Here is a 17,677-nt window from a genome sequence, read left to right as displayed (position 1 = left end):
TCTGGCTTACTTTATAGGGTTATATATTTTAGGAACCCATTGGACAGGTTTTCGGATTTTTTCTGCCCTCACTCTTTCTTGCACTGCGCTGTGTTCTCTGCTCTACACACGCCAACCACCAGGTCCTCGGTCACGGGTCCCGAAGGTGACTCTTCAGCGGCGGCGGGGGCGTGGGATGGCCTGCCTCCATCTGGCTCTGCCGCCAGCAGGAGGGAATGGAAGGTCCTCTTCAGGCCGAGGCAGGAAAGACTCGGAGGGGTCCCTGTGACACTGCCCCCTGACAAGATGCTGTGGCACTTGTCTCAGTTTTTTGACAATAGGCAAGATGAAGAAGCAGTGTGGCACCTTTCTGAATACTGGCGAGTTCTCTGCTACTGCTGACACACTCTGCATTGTCACATCGTGCATCTCGGTGCAGTTTGTAGGTCCTGCTTTGAAAGCTCTTTTCTCCCTCATTGGTGGCAGGCCTGGAGGAACACTGTTTCCTGATTTTCAGTAAATACACTCTGCATGGGTACAGGAGACTCTGCCTCTGCTAGTGGAGAAGACCCGTCACAGTATAAATGTCTCTAGGTTATATCAGAAATGCACAATGACTTTTTAAATCATTATATAAAGTTAACTCATTGTTGTCCATGCTAATCAAGGCCAAAGACCCCAAATTATGAAGTCATTAAACACAGTTTACCCTTTGCCTCATACTTAGGTTGCCCTACCACGTGTGGTGAGTTACTCAACATTACCCTCCCCTGCCATTCCGGTAGGGAGGTTACCAAACGGGGGACAACACAAACATCCTGTAATAATGTGGAGAAAAAGCAATACCATGGTTAATTTGTAAGTTAGATAATTGATTCCTGAATAATCAATTTAGCCATTGGAGTAACCAGAATTAGCTAGTAGGTAACTGGAAGTATAGTCACATATCAGTGTCATTTTGTAGGTACTTTTTTTAATGGCACTTACAAAAGCACTTGCCCACATATGCTAACTGAGCAGGGTTAATGTTTAATTCTGAGAAGGGCTCAGCTTTCATTAAAGTCCTTCCCGCATGTTTGTGGGTCAGCCATCTGCCCACTTTTGTCTTGATGAGAGAGAATTTTGGAGCATTACACATATATACACTCATCAGAAATTTCCTTTTATATAGATAATATTATTCAGAGCTAGAAATGCATAAATAACTGAAAATCTGAGAGTGTACTGATTTCTGGAAAGGAATACATCATCTAGTTTTAAAACATACCAAAACCATTGAACATCACAAAAAAGGTATGATACATTCATTATATGCGCCCTAGCTGGTGAGGTTCGGTGGACTGAGCACCAGCCTGCAAACCCAAGGGTCGCCGGTTCCATCCCCAGTCAGGGCACATGCCTGGGTTGTGGGCCAGGTCCCCAGTAGGGGGTGTGTGAAAGACAGTCGTACACTGGTGTTTCTCTCCCTTCTCCTCTCCCTAAAAATAAATAAATAAAACCTTTAAAAATATATATTCATTAAATGCTTATAACAGGAAAAAGTAATTATTAAAAATTTTTCTACCAGTTTTAAAATTCTACAGGCTAATTAGCTTCTGGCTTGTTTAAGGAAACTACATCAAGCTTTGTGTAGTTTCTAAGTTGATTTAGAAGAGTCTGGTTTATGGAAAGTGGAACACTTTCCCCCCAGCACCGAGTATATTTTCAGCTAGCCTGTGGCTTTCCCCGCGGCTCCTCTCTGACTGAGGCCCTGCACTGTCTCATGTGACGGAGCAGGCGGCTCTGTGCGCCTGCAGCCCGGGACTTCGGTTTGCTCCATTGCAGCACATCCAGGGTTCGCCTCGCTGTGTAGTATCAGAGGGGGAAATACCTGAAACGTTACTAAACGTCAAGATGGAAGTTAAATAGTTGGTACACTTAAGTACTTGCTACTCCTTGCATTTAAAATTGCAGGTTAATAATCCAACCTTGAATTCATTAGAAAATATTCATTAGTAATTCACACAGCTATTGTAGCCATTTTAGATTATCAGTGTATATTTTGCAACACAATTAGACAGTTTTAAAGATCTGAGTAAAGAATATTATAAAAATGTAGCTCTAAGATGCCTTAATTGCTGAATTAATTGTACTAAATTTTGTAAAAATTGCAGAAAACAAAAGGATCACATTAAAAACATTTTAAGATTCAAGATACTAAATATAAATTGCTAAGGCTTGTAATATGGTACTAAAATATGAATTACCTCAACATGCGTTTACCACAGTCTTTGATAAAATGGGGGGAAGCAGAGATGAATATATCAGAAAATGCTGGAGAAACCAAAACTTGCGAGGGCCCTACCATGCAGACCACCTGGTTTGTAATGGACAATTTCTCCTCCTTTTGATCTACTGTGATTTAGTAGCTAAGTGCTCATACAGCAAAAACCTCAGTGGCGGTGATAACTCACAAATTGTACATCATACTTACGAGTATTTTTTTATGTTTCAAACTTTACATATTTATTGAATCCTCATGGCAATTTGGGATGTAGCTACCATAGGACTTTTTAATTTCAGAATTGAACATTATTCTCAGGTGTGTGCATCCTCTGGCCTTTGCTTTTTATATTCTGTTAGAACCATCGTCTTTCATGTTGTGACCACCCCATGTCCCCAAAAGCTACTGGGTGTGACTTTAAGGTCAATGAGCGTGGTCTGCCTGTTCTGTCATTGCAGTTTCTGGAATAGCATCCAGCATCGTACCTCCCGTGCGCAGTAATACAGCTTTGAGTTTCCATTCTGGAGACCGTGCCCAGAAGTGGGTAAACATCAATAATACCCTCATCTTAAGTCAGCTCATCTTAAACCAGCTATTTTGTAATATAGTCTGTAAATAAGGACAGTTTTGCTGCTTCTTTTCCACTTTTTCTTCTTTTTGTCTTATCGCACTGGCCATAACCTCCATGGTAGGTTAAAATGAAGCAGTGAGAGTAGACACCCTTTTCTTACTCTTGACTGTAAAGGGTTAGCAGCTAAGGAACCATCACTAAAGTAGTGCATCTTATTCACACCAGCAACACACTTAATAGGCCTTTTATTGATATGGCACCTTCGTGAGCCTTATGATAATCTCAGATTTACAGAGTACTCTCACACTTACTACTTCACTTGTTTCTAACAACTCCTCATCTGTGGGGCCTATATTAGAAATAAAATATTCTCTGCTCTTAAATTGAAACAGAAATGAAGAGAATTTCAATTACAGCCCCAACTGGAATGGCTCCGTGGACTGGGCATCGCACTGTGAGCTGAAAATTCACTGGTTTAATTGCTGGTCAGGGCACGTGCCTGGGTCTCAGGCCAGGTCCCGGGTTGGGGGTGTGAGAGAGGCGGTGGGTCCATGTTTCTCTCTCACATCAGTGTTTCTCCCCCTCTCTTTCTTCCTCCTTTTCCCTCTCTTTAAAAAGAAATAAAATCGTTAGAAAAGAGAATTTCAATTACAGTCTGAATGTTGAAATCAACTCCAGTTCAAAGATACAAGAGTCTGACTTTGTGGCTGAAGCTGTCTGTGGCTCTGGTGCGATGAGGAATGACCGGAGCGTCCGGGCAGAGGGGACACTGCTAGGAACCTGCTGTCACATTTTATTGGACCCATCAACTTCAGCTTTTACCTTTTAACACCATTTTCACGGGAGGAGGAAATGGAAGCGGTTCACAGATTCGTTTGCTGTCACAAATGTGTGCGTAGAAATGGAACTGAAAGTACAAAGTAGAATGCATAGGATTTTGCAAACGTAAAGGTGTGGGCTCCCCTACTGCCTGTCTTTCACAATGTATTTTAAAATAGTGTCCTTGAAAGGAAGAAAAAGTACGCTGCCCTACCCCAGGAGACAGGTGGGCACAGTTGAAAGGACGGAGCATTGGGAGACCTGCTTCTGGTTTTGAGTCTTGCCCTAAGAAGATCTAAGATTTGGGGAAGTCACTTTTCAGACTTCCTCCTGATTAAGAGTATGAGGGTCTGAAAGGTTATTCCAATTTCAGTTTGCTGTGATTCTAAATGTTGCTTTAAAAAATTTCGTCAATACAGCAGATGCATTCCTAGGTCTGGTTGTAGCTGCCTCTCATTGCTGGAGCTGTAAGGGAGTGTGATGCGACTCTGAAGCCTTCACCCGGCCTTCCCTCACTGGACTGGGATGTGTTTTCAGGCACACGTGAAGCGGGGTGCATTCACTCATTGACTTCCAGTTAACTCCTTAGGGTCTCCTCTCGTAAGAACCTCCCTGCGTACCGAGCAGCAGTGTGGTAGCTGTCCTGGGGCACTTGCACCTCTGACACGTGTTGGTCTCGGGACTGGGGGTCTGTGTGTGTCGCCCACCTTCCTCCGGGGCGCCCCTGCCCCTGCCTCTGGCAACCACAAACGTGATCTCTTTTTCTGTAGGTGTGACGTCATGGGTGGTTTGGTGTTCTGTCTCAGTTTTGGATTTCATCATTTCGTTTAGCATCATGCCCTCAGGGTCCATCCTCGTTAGGCCTTCAGCTCTATAAAGGACAGTTTTCTTAATATCACCTTAGATCTCACTGCTACCATTAAAAAACTTTAATAAATATAACATTTAATACAAATACAGCAAAGTGCACAAACGTTGAGGGTATAACAGTGAATTTTGCCAAGTGAACACTTCTGTGTGATTACTGCAGGACAGAGAATTTTACTGGCATTCCAGAAGCCTCCCTTATTTCCCCTGCCAGTAGTTACCTCCCCCAAAGGCCACCATTCTGGTACCATGCAGTAGGATTGCCTCTTTTTGAGTTAAAATAATTGACTCACACAATATGGAGTACATGGTTACTCTTGTTCCCACTGTCCAGGAGATTTATCTGTGTTGTTGCATGTGGCAGTAATATATTGTTTTCACCACTACATAATATTCTGTGGTATGACGTGTTGTAACCATGTCATGACTATGTTATAATGTATGGTATACATTTCTGTTCTTGGTGGGCACTTGGCTTGTCTTTAGTTGTAAGTAATGCTGGCACGCACACTGTTGTGTTACTGACGTTTTGGTGCACGTACGGATGCGTTTCCACTGGCGATGTGCTAGGACTGGAGCTTCCGGGTCAAAGGGCATGGACACATCCACCCTCGGTCGATACTGCCAAACAGGCTTTCAGTCTCCCATTTTCCTTTCCACCAGCAGCGTGTCGGCCCCCAGTCGCTCTCTGTTTCACCAGCACGTGGCAAACGCTTACCTTTCCCCACTTTGGTGGGTGTGTCGTGGCGTCTCCTTGTGGTCCCAGGCGCGCCCCCCGCGGTTGCCGAGGAGGAGCACCTTGCCGTGTCCTGCTGCCGGCAGGACGTCCTCTGCCGTGACGAGCCTGTCTGCCTTTTGCTTGTCTTTGCAGCTGGGCTTTCTCTTACTGTTGCTTTGTGGGAGGTTTTTTCTGGGTCCTGGGTATGAGTCCTTTTTTAGACACAAGTATTGCCAATACCTTCTCTGTGGCTTGCTTTTTCACTCTATAGTGGTCTCATTTGATGAACAGAAGCCATTAAAAAGTGAGGCCCTCTTTATTAATCCTTTTTTTTTATGGTGAGGGTTTTTGTGTCCTGTTTAAGAAACATTTGCCTAGCCCCAAGTCATGACAGTTTTCCTTGATGTAATGCAAACGTTTTATTCTTTTGCCTTTTACACTGGGGGCCATGACCCACGTGCAGCTGGCTTTGGGCTGAGGCAGAAGTTGAGGTTTGTCCCCCCCCACCCCGTACGTGTCCCTAACTGGCCCGTGCCCCTAATTGGCCCAGCGGTACTCTGAAACAGCGTCCTTCCCTGCTGTGTGGCCACGGCGTCCTCGTCGTCAGTCAGGTCCACGTGTGTAGGGGCATGTGTCTGGGCCGTTCTTCCTTTCTTTTCTTCTGGATTTTTTCTTTTTGCACTGAATGTGTTCGATGTAGAGCACTGTATACATAAGGTGTACACTGTGCTAATGTGATACATTTATGCATTGTAATGTGGTTGCTGTCGTAGCAATATTTAGCCCCCCTATCACATCACATACCAGTGATCATCTTTGTAGTGTTGGAGTAATTAAGTTTTTGTTTCTTATTAGCAAGTTTCAGGATCATAATACAATACTGTTGGCTATATTTCTTATACTGTGCATTAGCTCTCTGTGGCTTATTTTACTCATTGCATATTCATTCACCCTTAATGAATATTGATCTCAGTCTCCCCACCCCCATGCCTTGGTGAATGCCATTTTACACTTGGGTTTGTTTTTTTTTTACAAGTTGGACTTTTTAAGATTCCACATGTGAGTGATATCATACAGTATTTGTCCTTCTCTGTCTGACCTGTCTCGCTTAGCACAATGTGCTCAAGCCCACCCACGTGTCTCAAATGGCAATGCGTCCTCCTTTCTGACTGAACAGTCGCGTGTGTGCACCACGACTTTCATCCGTCTGTCCGCTGACGGGTACTTAGGCTGTCTCCATGTCCTGGCCATTGAGAACAACAGTGCCGTGAACACGGGACTGCCTCTGCCTCTTTGAAGCTGGCTTCCGTGTCTGGACCGTTCTGCTCCGTCCGTCTGTGGGCCTGTCTCCGCACTGATCCCGCACCATCGTGACTGTAGTAACTTCATGAGTCCCATCTCATCACCAGGTGTTCTTGGGTCTGCAAGCTGGGTTCTGCTTCGGAATTGTTTTTGCTGTCTTGGCCCTTTGTAGTTCCGTGTTTCAAAATCAGCGTGGAACTTTTGGGGGGAAATACCTTTTGAGGATTTTGATTGATATTTCAAAGAATCGATATTGTATCAAATTTACTAGTTCTTCAAAGAGGCAACTTTTGGATTTGTTGATTTTATTTCTTATATGTTTGCTTTCTGTTTCATTGATATCTGCTCTTATTTTTATTATTTTATTTAAAGTGTAGTACCTGATCACCCATCCATATATTCTTGTCTCTTATGTTTTAGTTTTTATCTACTTGCTCATGTTTTTTTTTGTGCTTGGTTGTTTTTAAGAGAGTTCTGGACCTTGCGTCTGAAGAATTACAAAGCTTTGCATGGTGTTTACTCCAGAGTAGATTCAGAGTGTCCCTGGTGGGAGGCGGGTGGTGTGGGGTCCCTTTAACCCAGGTTTGACCTTTTCTGGTGTGGAGGGCAGGGCCTTTCCAGAGCCTCAGCTAAGAGCCTGAGGCTCTTACTAGTGACCTTTCTCCTTTGTGGGTCCCACCCTTCAGTTTGTGTTCCTGATGCTGTGAGACTACTAAAATCTCTGCTTACTTACTCTTTTTAAAAAAATTTATTTATTTAGCTTTAGAAAGGGGAAAGGAGGGAGAAAAAGAGGGAGAGAAGCATCAGTGTGTGGTTGCCTCTCACGTGGCCTCTGTTGGGGACCTGGTCCACAACACAGGCATATGCCCTGACTGGGAATGGAACTGGCGACACTTTGGTTCCCAGCCCGCACTCAATCCACGGAGCTACGCTAGCCAAGGCTGCCTACTTATTCTTAGCATTCTTGTGGGGCATTTTTCCCAAAATTTCCCCTTTTATGAGACACAGTTTAGCTCCTGTGAAGAAATAGGAGCTATCAAATTTTCATGGTGTTCCCCTCAAACTTCCTAGTAGACAAGTAGGTGGTTAATAATTTCAGATTTTCCAGGGGAGCAGGGAATTTTTTACTGATCCTTTAGTTTATTGTGGGATAACAGGAGTACCAGATTAGCATACTGATATATCTTAATCTTTCAGAGTGAAAGTTTTACTTTGTTTTATCCCCCGCTTTAAATCACTCATTTCATATTTTCCATCTTAGAAGAACTGTCTAATTCTGCTTCATTGCCAAGGACAATGTTTATAGCCATTGGGAACAGCAAATGCACGTTCACACATACACAGACCATATAAATAAGCTTCACAGCATGTGGGGGGGTGTGAGGTTCATGCTTAGCTTTGGCATACAGTATCTCAAAAACATTGTATTTTTGTTGGTGTCATTAAAGTCGTCCGTGAGGGAGTAGTCCTGTGATCTCCTATAATACACATATTAAGGGGATAGACTTTCTGAGTCAGAGCTCAACTAAAAAGATACAATGTTGTTTTAAATATGGATTTTTCTTCTGAAACTGTAACAGTGAAAAGGTCAGGTTTGTGAAGCTGGAGTCCTGGAAAGAGAATCGCCGATTTGTAATGCTTTGGAGAGTGTCTGAGGAGGATTTAAAATTTTCTTTATGTGCTTGGTTCCCTTAAGCTTTTCCCGAAATAGCTTTGTGTTTTCTGCGGAGCCTGTAGGCTTTCAACAGGAAGGCTAATGGAAGCCATCACACCATGTCTCGAGCACAGAAGAGAAAGGGTGCGATTATGAGGATGACAGGCATGTTTAAAATCAGAATTCAGGGATTCATGTTTACTGTAAGGGTTTGATTATAGCAGCTCCTTCTAGAAAACAGCATCACTCTGAAGAAGAGAAGTTAGCTTACTTTTTAAAATAGAGAGAAAAGGAAGAATAAAACCACCCTGCAAAGATATAACACAAGGAGCCGTCAAATCAGATGCTGCCCCAGTGCCTCCTGCACCGGCGGCTCCCCGCCACGTAGAGACCTTGCTTTCCTAGATTCCAGTGCCTTCCATGTCTTCAACAGTCCGCTCTCAGTGACTTCTCAGTGGACTAGTTATGGCCTTTTGGGGGCTGACTTCCTGTTGACTAATTATGATGCAGTTGGCAATGTCTTCATAGCTTCGAAGCCTCCTCCTTAGCCAGACCTCTTCCTGCATCTTTCCAAGACCTGGGAAGGGTGTGAATCTGAATCGCTTTCCTCCTCCTTCCCATCTGTCCAGATCCTAGTTGCCCACTTCCCTTGCGAAGCTTGTCTTACCCACTTCTCCCACAGTGCATTACAGATTTAAAATACTTTCTAAAATGTAGAGTGTTATGGTGGACTCCGGTTTTGCATGTTCTCCGATCAGATTCATTTCTGTCTTTCCTGCGGTACGTTCAGTCTTGGAGGGAAGAAGCTCCCTCTGACTTTTCCTTTGTTCCTGAGAGAGCAGAGAGCCGTGCTAGTACAAGGTGTCAATGTCATTAACCACAGGGTGGTCTTGACCTGGTGAAACTGACAGTGTTAGTCCAGGCTCTCTAAGAAGCTTGTCACCGGCACAGGATTCAAGGTGTAAGAAATACATTAGGGAAGTGCCTGCAAGAGGAAATGGGGAGGAGCCTGGCAGAGCATGCACCCCAGTGCTAGTCTGACCCCCAGGGAAGAAGAGGGAGGAGGGTTGGGTGGCAGGGTCTCGGCTTGGAGGGTCCTTTTAAGGAAAGCCCAGCGGGGCCCGCCTGGAGTCCTCAGCCTCGGCTGCCTCTGAGGTGCACGGCTGCCAGAAGAGGCCTGCCTGCCTGTGTGCTCCTGCTGTGCCTGACCGCCGGGCGCAGCAGCTCCTGGGGAGGGTGGCCCTGGTGCAGATGTGAGCGTGGGTGTCAGGCCGCAGCCGCGGGGACCCCGGTCCGTCGCATGCAGTCCCGTGGTGCGGAGCTGGGAGGCGCGTCTCCGGGGGAGGGGGGTGGCGCTGATGCTTTAGATGGAAGCTCCAGTGTAGGGGCTCTGGTCGAGCTCCCCGTGTCTACCGTTTTCGTCCCCTGGGAAGTCGTCGTGCTCATGAGATTCCTCAGGACGGTCTCCTTGAGAGCAGCGCTGCTGCTTTGTCTTAGACTCCCTTTAGGATGGTGGCCCGGACAGATTTTCTTTTTTAAACCAAAAGTCCAAGAATGCAAAAGAAGCCCTGACTAACTTACCATAATCACACAGTACTTTACTTGTAATAGAGACATTGCATTTTTTAAGGTTATGGTAGGCTAGTTGTTTTACATTTCCTTAAAAAAAAACCTGAGTATATTAGTTCCGTTTTAAATTGTTGCCAAGGGCCCTTTTTTGAAGGATTATATAAAAGGAAAGTTACATCTAGGAAGTTCGCCAGCTGTGTTAGATAAGAAAATTGCTCTGTGAGTGAATGTCTATGAGCATATCTAGCCCTCTATGTTTTCATCACCAGGATTCAGATTATTTCACGTCAGTGAATCTGTTTTTGCAGCTTATGTTGATACTGTGCTTTTTACCAGCGTATAGCACAAACCTAGCCAGCAAATAGGACAAGCTTAATAACTTTTTTGAGTCCCAATTTCCTATTATTACAACCAGGGGGCGAAATGATTGTGTCAAATTTTTATATATGTGCATTTCCATATTTCTATATACGTTTGAACAATCTCAAAGTTACAGGGAAGTCGCAAATCGTCGTCTTCTACTATCCGAGAGTGATTGGCAACCATGGGGCCTCCAGGTACCTCCAGGTGTCTTCTGACAAGCAGCAATGCTCTCCTCCGCGGCTGTAACGCAGCACTGAGATCAGGACCGCAGCACCGACACATCGCTTCTGCCCCAGCGGTAGACCCAGGGTCCAGACAATGCCCTTGGTAGAAAAAGCGTCTAGTTCGCAATCACACAGTTGGGTCTCCTTGGTTTCCTTCTGTCTGCAACAGTATCTCGCCCCTCCCTCCACTTTCTTGACCTCGGTACTTCGGAAGACGACCGGCCAGGCATCTTTCAGACCCGCCTTCCGTTTAGGTTTGTCTGCAGTTTCCTCGTGGCTGCATCTGGGTTGCGCGTCCGTGGCAGGAGTAACAGAAGGGACCTGCTCTTACTTCTTTCTCACAGGCAGCACGCGGCTCTGGTTCTCCCATTACTGATGGTGCCCACTCTGGTCGAATAAATAAGATATTGTTTACCAGCCTTCTGCACAATGAAGTTACTCTTTGTCTCTTATAATTAATATTTTGTGAGACATCATTTGTAATTATGTAAATATCCCATTTCTCATCTGACTTACCATTTATTTATCATTTTCAAATGGACTCATGAATTCTCATTTTACTCTGTTCTATTGATTACTTGTCTATCCTTATATCAGTTTTGCAATGTCTTGAATTCTGTAACTTTACAGTAAGATAGTAAGGGCTTCTCTAACCTCACTCTTTTTTCCAGAATTTCCACTCTTGCTTCCTCGCTGTTCCGGTCGCCCCCAGTCTGTCTTCTGCTTCTAAAGCCAGCAGGACTGCAGTTTTATGTGCCAGTTTCAGCCGTGCCCCGTGGCACCTACCGCCGGAGCCTGACCTCCGGCAAAAGCCACAGAGCATGAGACTCTTACCTTGTGTCACTTCCGTCTTTCACGTTTCTTCTGTCTTCCAGCTTCCGCCGCTTTCGTTTAGCTCCTCAGTGCCCTCGTGTATTTGTTTCGTGTATTTGTCCAGATACAGTTCAGATTTGTGTCCAGAGGGAAGGCTGGTCCGATAGGGGCAGCTTTCCCATCACAGAAGCGGTACCTACTCAGATGGTTCATAAAAGTCAGACGGAGCAGGTGTCTGGCCAGCAAAGCAATTAAAGTGAGGAGTGGGGAGAGGTTTGGTGCAAAGGGAGGCAAGTTTTGAGTGGAGAGAGAAAGGATTCAGGTCAGTTCAGTTGGAGAAGGCTTAGACTAGAGCCAACCCGTGCTTAGAAGAACTCCAGGCAAAAGAACTTGCTAGAACACTGTGTTTCAAACTGTGAGTCATAAAAGTAATTTAGTAAGTGACCTCTTAAAAATAATTTTTTCCTACTAATCTAACTCAAAACGATAAACCAAGTTGAAAGTCAGACCAGGCATTACCGTTTTGCACTGCCGCCCTCGGCTCCCCGGCGAGTCTGTGCAGCCCCTGAGCTCGCACCTTCTCTGCCCCGTGTGTGCTGGAGCCTGGTGTCCTGTTGGGCTTCCCTGGTAACACAGCAAGCGTACAAGTGCCCCTCAGTAAACGTTCGGTATAGGTATGTAACGGTGAATCCACCATCTGTCAAAGTGGTGTCAGGGCTGTGAAGAATGATTGGCTTTTGGAGAGCCAGAGTTTCCTGGGGTGGGGCCAGTGCTCGGTATTTGCCCGTCACGTAACCTGCTGTGCCCTCAGCAACTCCCAGAGTTCCCTGCTCGTGGAAGCGGCAGTGACAGGGCACACCGGGAAGGCTGCAGTGGGGACAGTGTCAGAGCCCTTCCCCTCCTCCTGCAACCTGGTGCTCCTTCTCCGTCTCTGCCTGCAGTCCTTCCTCCGGCCCTTTACACACACACACACACACACACACACCCCTGTGAGCTCTGGAGACAAGCACAAGTGAAGCAATATGGAACCTTACTGTATAAATCAAAGAAAAATTTTAAAGTAAAAGAGTGCTAATCCCTCTATCAATTTTAAAAATTCAGCAGAGCTCTGGCAACCGATGATAATGGAGAAAAGCTCCTTTCAGATTCATTAGGTAATGATTCCATGATCTAATTTCTCTCTCAGTAGAAGACAGTGTGATAATATCATCATTAGCAGAAGAAGGTTAAAGGAGAACAAGATACTTCAAAAGATAGCATTAAGGAAAGGAGGAGGCAGGGCACAGACCGGGAGGAATACTGGCATGGAGTCTGACAGTAGACTTGTAAACTGAATGTATGAAGAAACCCTACGAATCAATAATGATAACATGAACAACATAAACAAATGAGCAAGAACTTGAGGAGACGGTGACAAAAGAATATATATATCAGTTGCCTAATGGCACGCGATAATGTGCTCTGTGTCCTTAGCTGTTAGGAGAATGCAAGTCAGAACCACAGGGACTGGCAGTATCAACCAGGGGCCTGGCGATACCAAGTCTTACCAAGGGTGGGAGGCCCTGAGTGCCCATCCTTCGCGGCTGGGGGTACAGTAATTGTGTAGGTACTCTGAAACGACAGTTTGACACTGGTTAGCAAGTTAAGCATTCACTTAGCGTTTGAGCCTTGAACCTCCACTCCTAGTTATTTACCTAAGAAAAATAACCCATACCCACAAAAAGCCTTGTGTACACATAGTGACCTTATTCATACTAGCCAAAAACTGGGGGAGGAAGCCCCAAATGCTCATCTGCAGGAGTGTGGATGCACAAACTGTGGCACGTTCAGGTAGTGGAGTACTACTCAGCAGTTCAAAAGCAGGGTGGACTGCTGGTCCAGGCAGCAGCACGGCAGAATCTCAGGAACTGAGATTCTCAGGAACAGTTGTGCTGAGTAAAGGGAGCCAGGCACAAAAGAGTGCATGTATTAGCAACGTGGTTCCGTTTACATGAAAGTCTTTGAAATGCAAAGCTAATAACACATTGTGCTAAAATCAGAACAGAGCATGCCCGGGTTTGACTGCAAAAGGCACGGGCGTGGGGGGAGGTGCTGGAATGATGGAAATGTTCCGTAATGATGGGTTACGTAATGACCCGACTCAAAGAAGCCTGCAGTTAAAATGTGTGCATCTCATTGGACACAACCTTGAAGTGAAAAAGAGTTCCCGACCCCGTACTCTGACTTCCCTGGCATCTGGGGGATGGCTCGCTTCCCCTCCCTGTGGCGGCCCTGCCTGAGGATCTTTGACAAGCATCGCCCTGCAGGGAGACAGCTTTCATACTTGCGTATCAGGTGAGGTCCCCTCACTGAGGCGAAGCCCAGCACGTGGATGGGGCGCACGTCCGGGACCAACCAGCACGACTGGGGTGACTGTCTTTAAAAATGCACGTGGGAACGCCCAAATGGTCCACAAACTCTGGGCCACGCACCTGCTCTGGTACCACCCGTGAGCTGCACGTGGTTTTTATATTTTAAAGCATTGTTTAAAAAAGCAAAAACAATATGCATTAGATGTATTAGTGTCTCTCAAAGCTGAAAATGTTCACTCTTTGGACATTTACAGAAAAGCTTACTAATTCCTGTTCTGTACCCTTTGCTCAGCACCCCATGCCTACTGCACTGAGTCAGCTCCTTGCAGCTTAGGATGGGTATCTTCTTGGGCAAGTATGCTCTCAGCTCTTCGAAGTACTGGTTAGTGTACATGAAGTATACAACTGTATTTCCTTTCCTCTGAAGAGGGAGGCGAACCCTGAGTTACGTGGTGTGGAAGCTGTTCCCAGGAGTGCTGGATTTTCCATGAACAGGCCTCTTTGGCTCTGTCCCTGCAGCCGGGTTAGAATGCTGTCAGAGACGGTGTATCCGGAACCCCCACGCTGGCGGGTGCGGCTCTCAGCCATTCTGCAAAACGTGCCGGCAGCGTGAAGGGTTTCTGCTTTGCCCCGATGGTGTAGATGGGAGCGGTCATTTTTACCCGTTAGCACTCGGGAAAGGGGGAGAGTAATGTAGGAGGTGTTTGAGAACGGCGGGAGGTTATAGAAGGTGGTTATTTCGTCTGTTAGATTAGGGAGTCCGCACTACCCGTTCGGCAGCGTTCAGATTCCCTCCAGGAGGTGCGTGAGAACCCGCATCCGCTCACCTTCCCACCCTCTCCCACCCTCAGCTCCTGCGTCCTGTGATTTCATTTGCCTGACAGCACACCGCAGTGGCTGTTTTAGAACTAACTTGGGTGCGCTGCGAGCACCTCTTCATCTCCAGTTCTGAAGGTGAACCTGGGGATAATGGGGCATCTAAAGTTGCTTTAGGGAAGATGCTGCCGCTTTGGGGGGCTTGCCGTGCTCATGACCCACACGTCCAAGTTGAAGGACCAGTGCAGTCGTGTGGGCAGCCCCCAGACAAGAGTGGGCGGCGCCCTGACGGGAGCCGGCGCCTGATGAAAGCCTGTGGATGCTGACGAGACGCTCTCTCTCCACCCCCTCTAGGCCTACTCTGTCTACGACGAGGACATCGGGTACTGCCAGGGGCAGTCTTTTCTTGCTGCCGTGTTGCTGCTGCATGTGAGTAACCTCCGCGTGACAAATGGCAGGGTGCTGCCCGCTTTAGTTCATTTCTCCTGGGTTCTGCCCTCCTCCTTATTTTTCATTTACCAGTGGAGATTGCACATGGCATATCTTTAAAAAAAAAAAAACAACGTACCTTTGGTGATAAACTAAGAGATCTGAAGTCAAGAACAGGACAGTTCCTTGGTGGAATGAATTCTGTAGGCGAGGAGGCAATAAATTGCTTGTTTGGAGTTATTTTTAACTAGAACCCTCCAAAACTGAAAATGTCAATGTAACCGCCCAGACAGGAGCCGCACCAGGACCATTGTGAAGGGAAGTGACAGGGAGGTGTTTTGCCTTTTCTGTGATTTATTTTTGTGTACTCTCTTTCTTCTCAGGCACTTCCAAGTAACAGAACATTTCTTGAGCATCTGTTGTCAGTTCTGGGCTAGAAGGTGGGATTACACACATGAATAATGTATGACTTGTGTTCCCAAGGGCCTCGGGGTCCAGAATGGGGCACGGAGAACGGAGGCACATACTTACTATTTTTGTTCTCATGTCTTTATTGATTTTTCTTGAGTTTATTAGAGAACTCACAGAGAACCTACTGAGGGCTTGGTGAAAGCGATACACAAAGTAAGAGAATGGTAGAAGAATTACCCAACCCAGAACTTGCAGGAAAGGCTTTCTGGAGGAGGTGGTAGCTTTGCTGAGACAGAAATAATCCAGGGTGGGGGAGGTGAGGCAGGAAAGGAAGGAAGTAGAGATTGTTAGACAATAGGGACAAAGCGAACAAGTATATGGGAACACAGAAGGGTACAACGTGCAAAGGCAACACAGTGGAGTCACAGCCTCTGTGCAGCTGGTAGAGGAATTGTACGGAGGGAGAGGCGTGAGGTGACAGCAGTCAGGTGGGCAAGGGACCAGAGTAGGAAGGCTTCGTACTCATGTCAGGAGAGGTGGGCTTCATTCTGAAGCAGGGGGTCAGACTCATTTTCACCAGCGGCCACATCAGCCTCGCGGTGGCCTTCAAGGGCCCACTGTAATTTCAACCCCTTAACAGTTAAGGAGTAGGTACATTTATACAGTCCTAGAATTCTCTCGGACATTCACTATGAAGGGTCAAAGGTAACATGCCTAGTTTTCTAGCTTTGGTGACTGAGCGCATTGTGGAATTTTGAGCTGAGATAGGAAAAGGCGCGTCCACTGAGACTGAATGAGGAAGGAGGGTTGGGGTGGATGGGGACTTTGTTTCGAATGCCTTGAGCGTGCGCTCTTTGGGGGATGTCCTCATGAAGCTGTCCAGCAAGCAGCTGGGTATTGGAGACTGATGAAAAAATCAAAGCCAAAATTGTGAAAGTGGATCAGGTCATCTCAGAAGAATAAATAGAGTAAGGAGAACAGGATAGAGCTCAGAGACGCCAGATATTTAAAGGGCTGATGAGGAAAAGGAACCCTTCAAGAACTCCTGGATTTTCAGCGGGGAGGAAGCAGCGTATCAGGTCGAATGCCGCAGAGAGGTACAGCACGGAAAGCATGTCTTCTAGGCCTACATTCTGGGAAGGGAGGCGGGCCAGTGTGTTATGGTCCTGGTTCTGATGACTTGGTTCTAATGGCAGTAATGATACACACGTGTGGTTGTTCACCTTACTCAACTTCGAGTTTGATTTCTCTGTTGCATCACCACCTGCTGTTAGTCTTCTTGCCTGCCGCCCCTCTCTCTTTGATGTCTCCGTAGCCTGTCTTCTTGGGCTGTGGTAGTCGCCCCATGATAGCCAAGCAGTTGATGGCCACGGATTCTCTGCAAGCAGACCCACCCCACACGGAGAACACCCAGGCCCCACGACAGGGGCTGGAGACTGTGCGCGGGGACATGGACGTGCTCACCCAGGCGCAGAGCCCCCGCCCTTCCGAAAGGAGCCGCGACGGGCGCTCTGATGACGGCGTGCTCGAGCCGTATGGGGTGACCTCTGTCCTCCACAGAGCGAGCTTTCAGCACATCCCAGTTTGGAGCTATAGGCCTGTGGTCCTCGGAGACGCTTTGTCACATATCGATGGAAATTCATTCAGCAGCATAGCTCTCTGAGAAGTCTGTTCTGAGGTTTAACAGAGGGCTAGTTACTTGTAAGTTCATGTTTGTTTGGGAACGCCTTTCCCTGAAAAGAGAGAGAGAATGAATCAAATAAGCAGAAAATTCAAATACCCAGAATTTTTTCTACATTATCTCCTCTTTTATTATAAGGGTCATATGACAAATTGGCCATGTAAACATTTTCAACAAAATTGCTTTTAATGTATGTCACAAGATGTGTAGAAATTCAGTCTAGGTTCTTAGACTTTCTGCATTAATACTTAGAGTTATTCAGTTGTTTCCAGGTCTTATAAAATAACTGGAAATACAGAAATGCCTTCAGAATCCTGAGGACAGATGAGCTGATATTCGGCATAGTGCTAATGAAAAACATACTGTAATTTTTAATGGACAGTATTTGCAGTATTGCTCTTTATCAGCATATTCCATTAACTAACCAACCCACCCCAGTAACCAATCTGAATAAGAAAAGTTAACTGTAATTTTTTTCTCCCATATTTTTGCCTGCGTGGTTCAAATAGGTAGGAGAATACGGTCTAGTTTAAACAATTCATCAGATGCACTATCTCAGGTTCTAGGGAGATGCATTATGAGGGTCTCACTAATTTTTTACCAGTTACATAAGCTATTGCTTCTCTTTGCTGCCAGACTTCCTCCGGCAGCTCCACATTAATCACTGTCAGAGGCTGCTGCTGCTGTGGGGAAGCTGCCTGTCCCTCCCCGGGTCATTTATATCTTACCTTCGCTGCCGAAGGGGAGGAAAGACACGAACTGAAAGGACATTCAAAAACAAAATTATAGAACTTTTAAGTTTTACCACGTCTAAGTAGTTTTAGGAAATAACTGCCTTTCTGATTGG

The 17,677-nt window shown here is 46.1% G+C and overlaps 1 protein-coding gene across 4 annotated transcripts in view; it reads left to right on the top strand.

The window, feature by feature from the left end:
• RABGAP1L (RAB GTPase activating protein 1 like) overlaps positions 1–17,677 on the top strand; it is a 454,513-nt gene that overhangs the window by 269,337 nt on the left and 167,499 nt on the right. For all 4 annotated transcript variants that reach the window (XM_028530695.2, XM_036015478.1, XM_036015477.1 and 1 more), the window contains one exon: positions 14,664–14,738. In XM_028530695.2, the coding sequence (XP_028386496.1) occupies positions 14,664–14,738 (75 nt within the window). The remainder of the gene's footprint in view (positions 1–14,663; positions 14,739–17,677) is intronic.

The sequence above is a fragment of the Phyllostomus discolor genome, chromosome 14 (assembly GCF_004126475.2).
Source record: "Phyllostomus discolor isolate MPI-MPIP mPhyDis1 chromosome 14, mPhyDis1.pri.v3, whole genome shotgun sequence".
Lineage (NCBI taxonomy): Eukaryota > Metazoa > Chordata > Mammalia > Chiroptera > Phyllostomidae > Phyllostomus > Phyllostomus discolor.
Note: the sequence above shows the minus strand (reverse complement) of the source record. Positions and strands in the feature narration are given on the sequence as shown.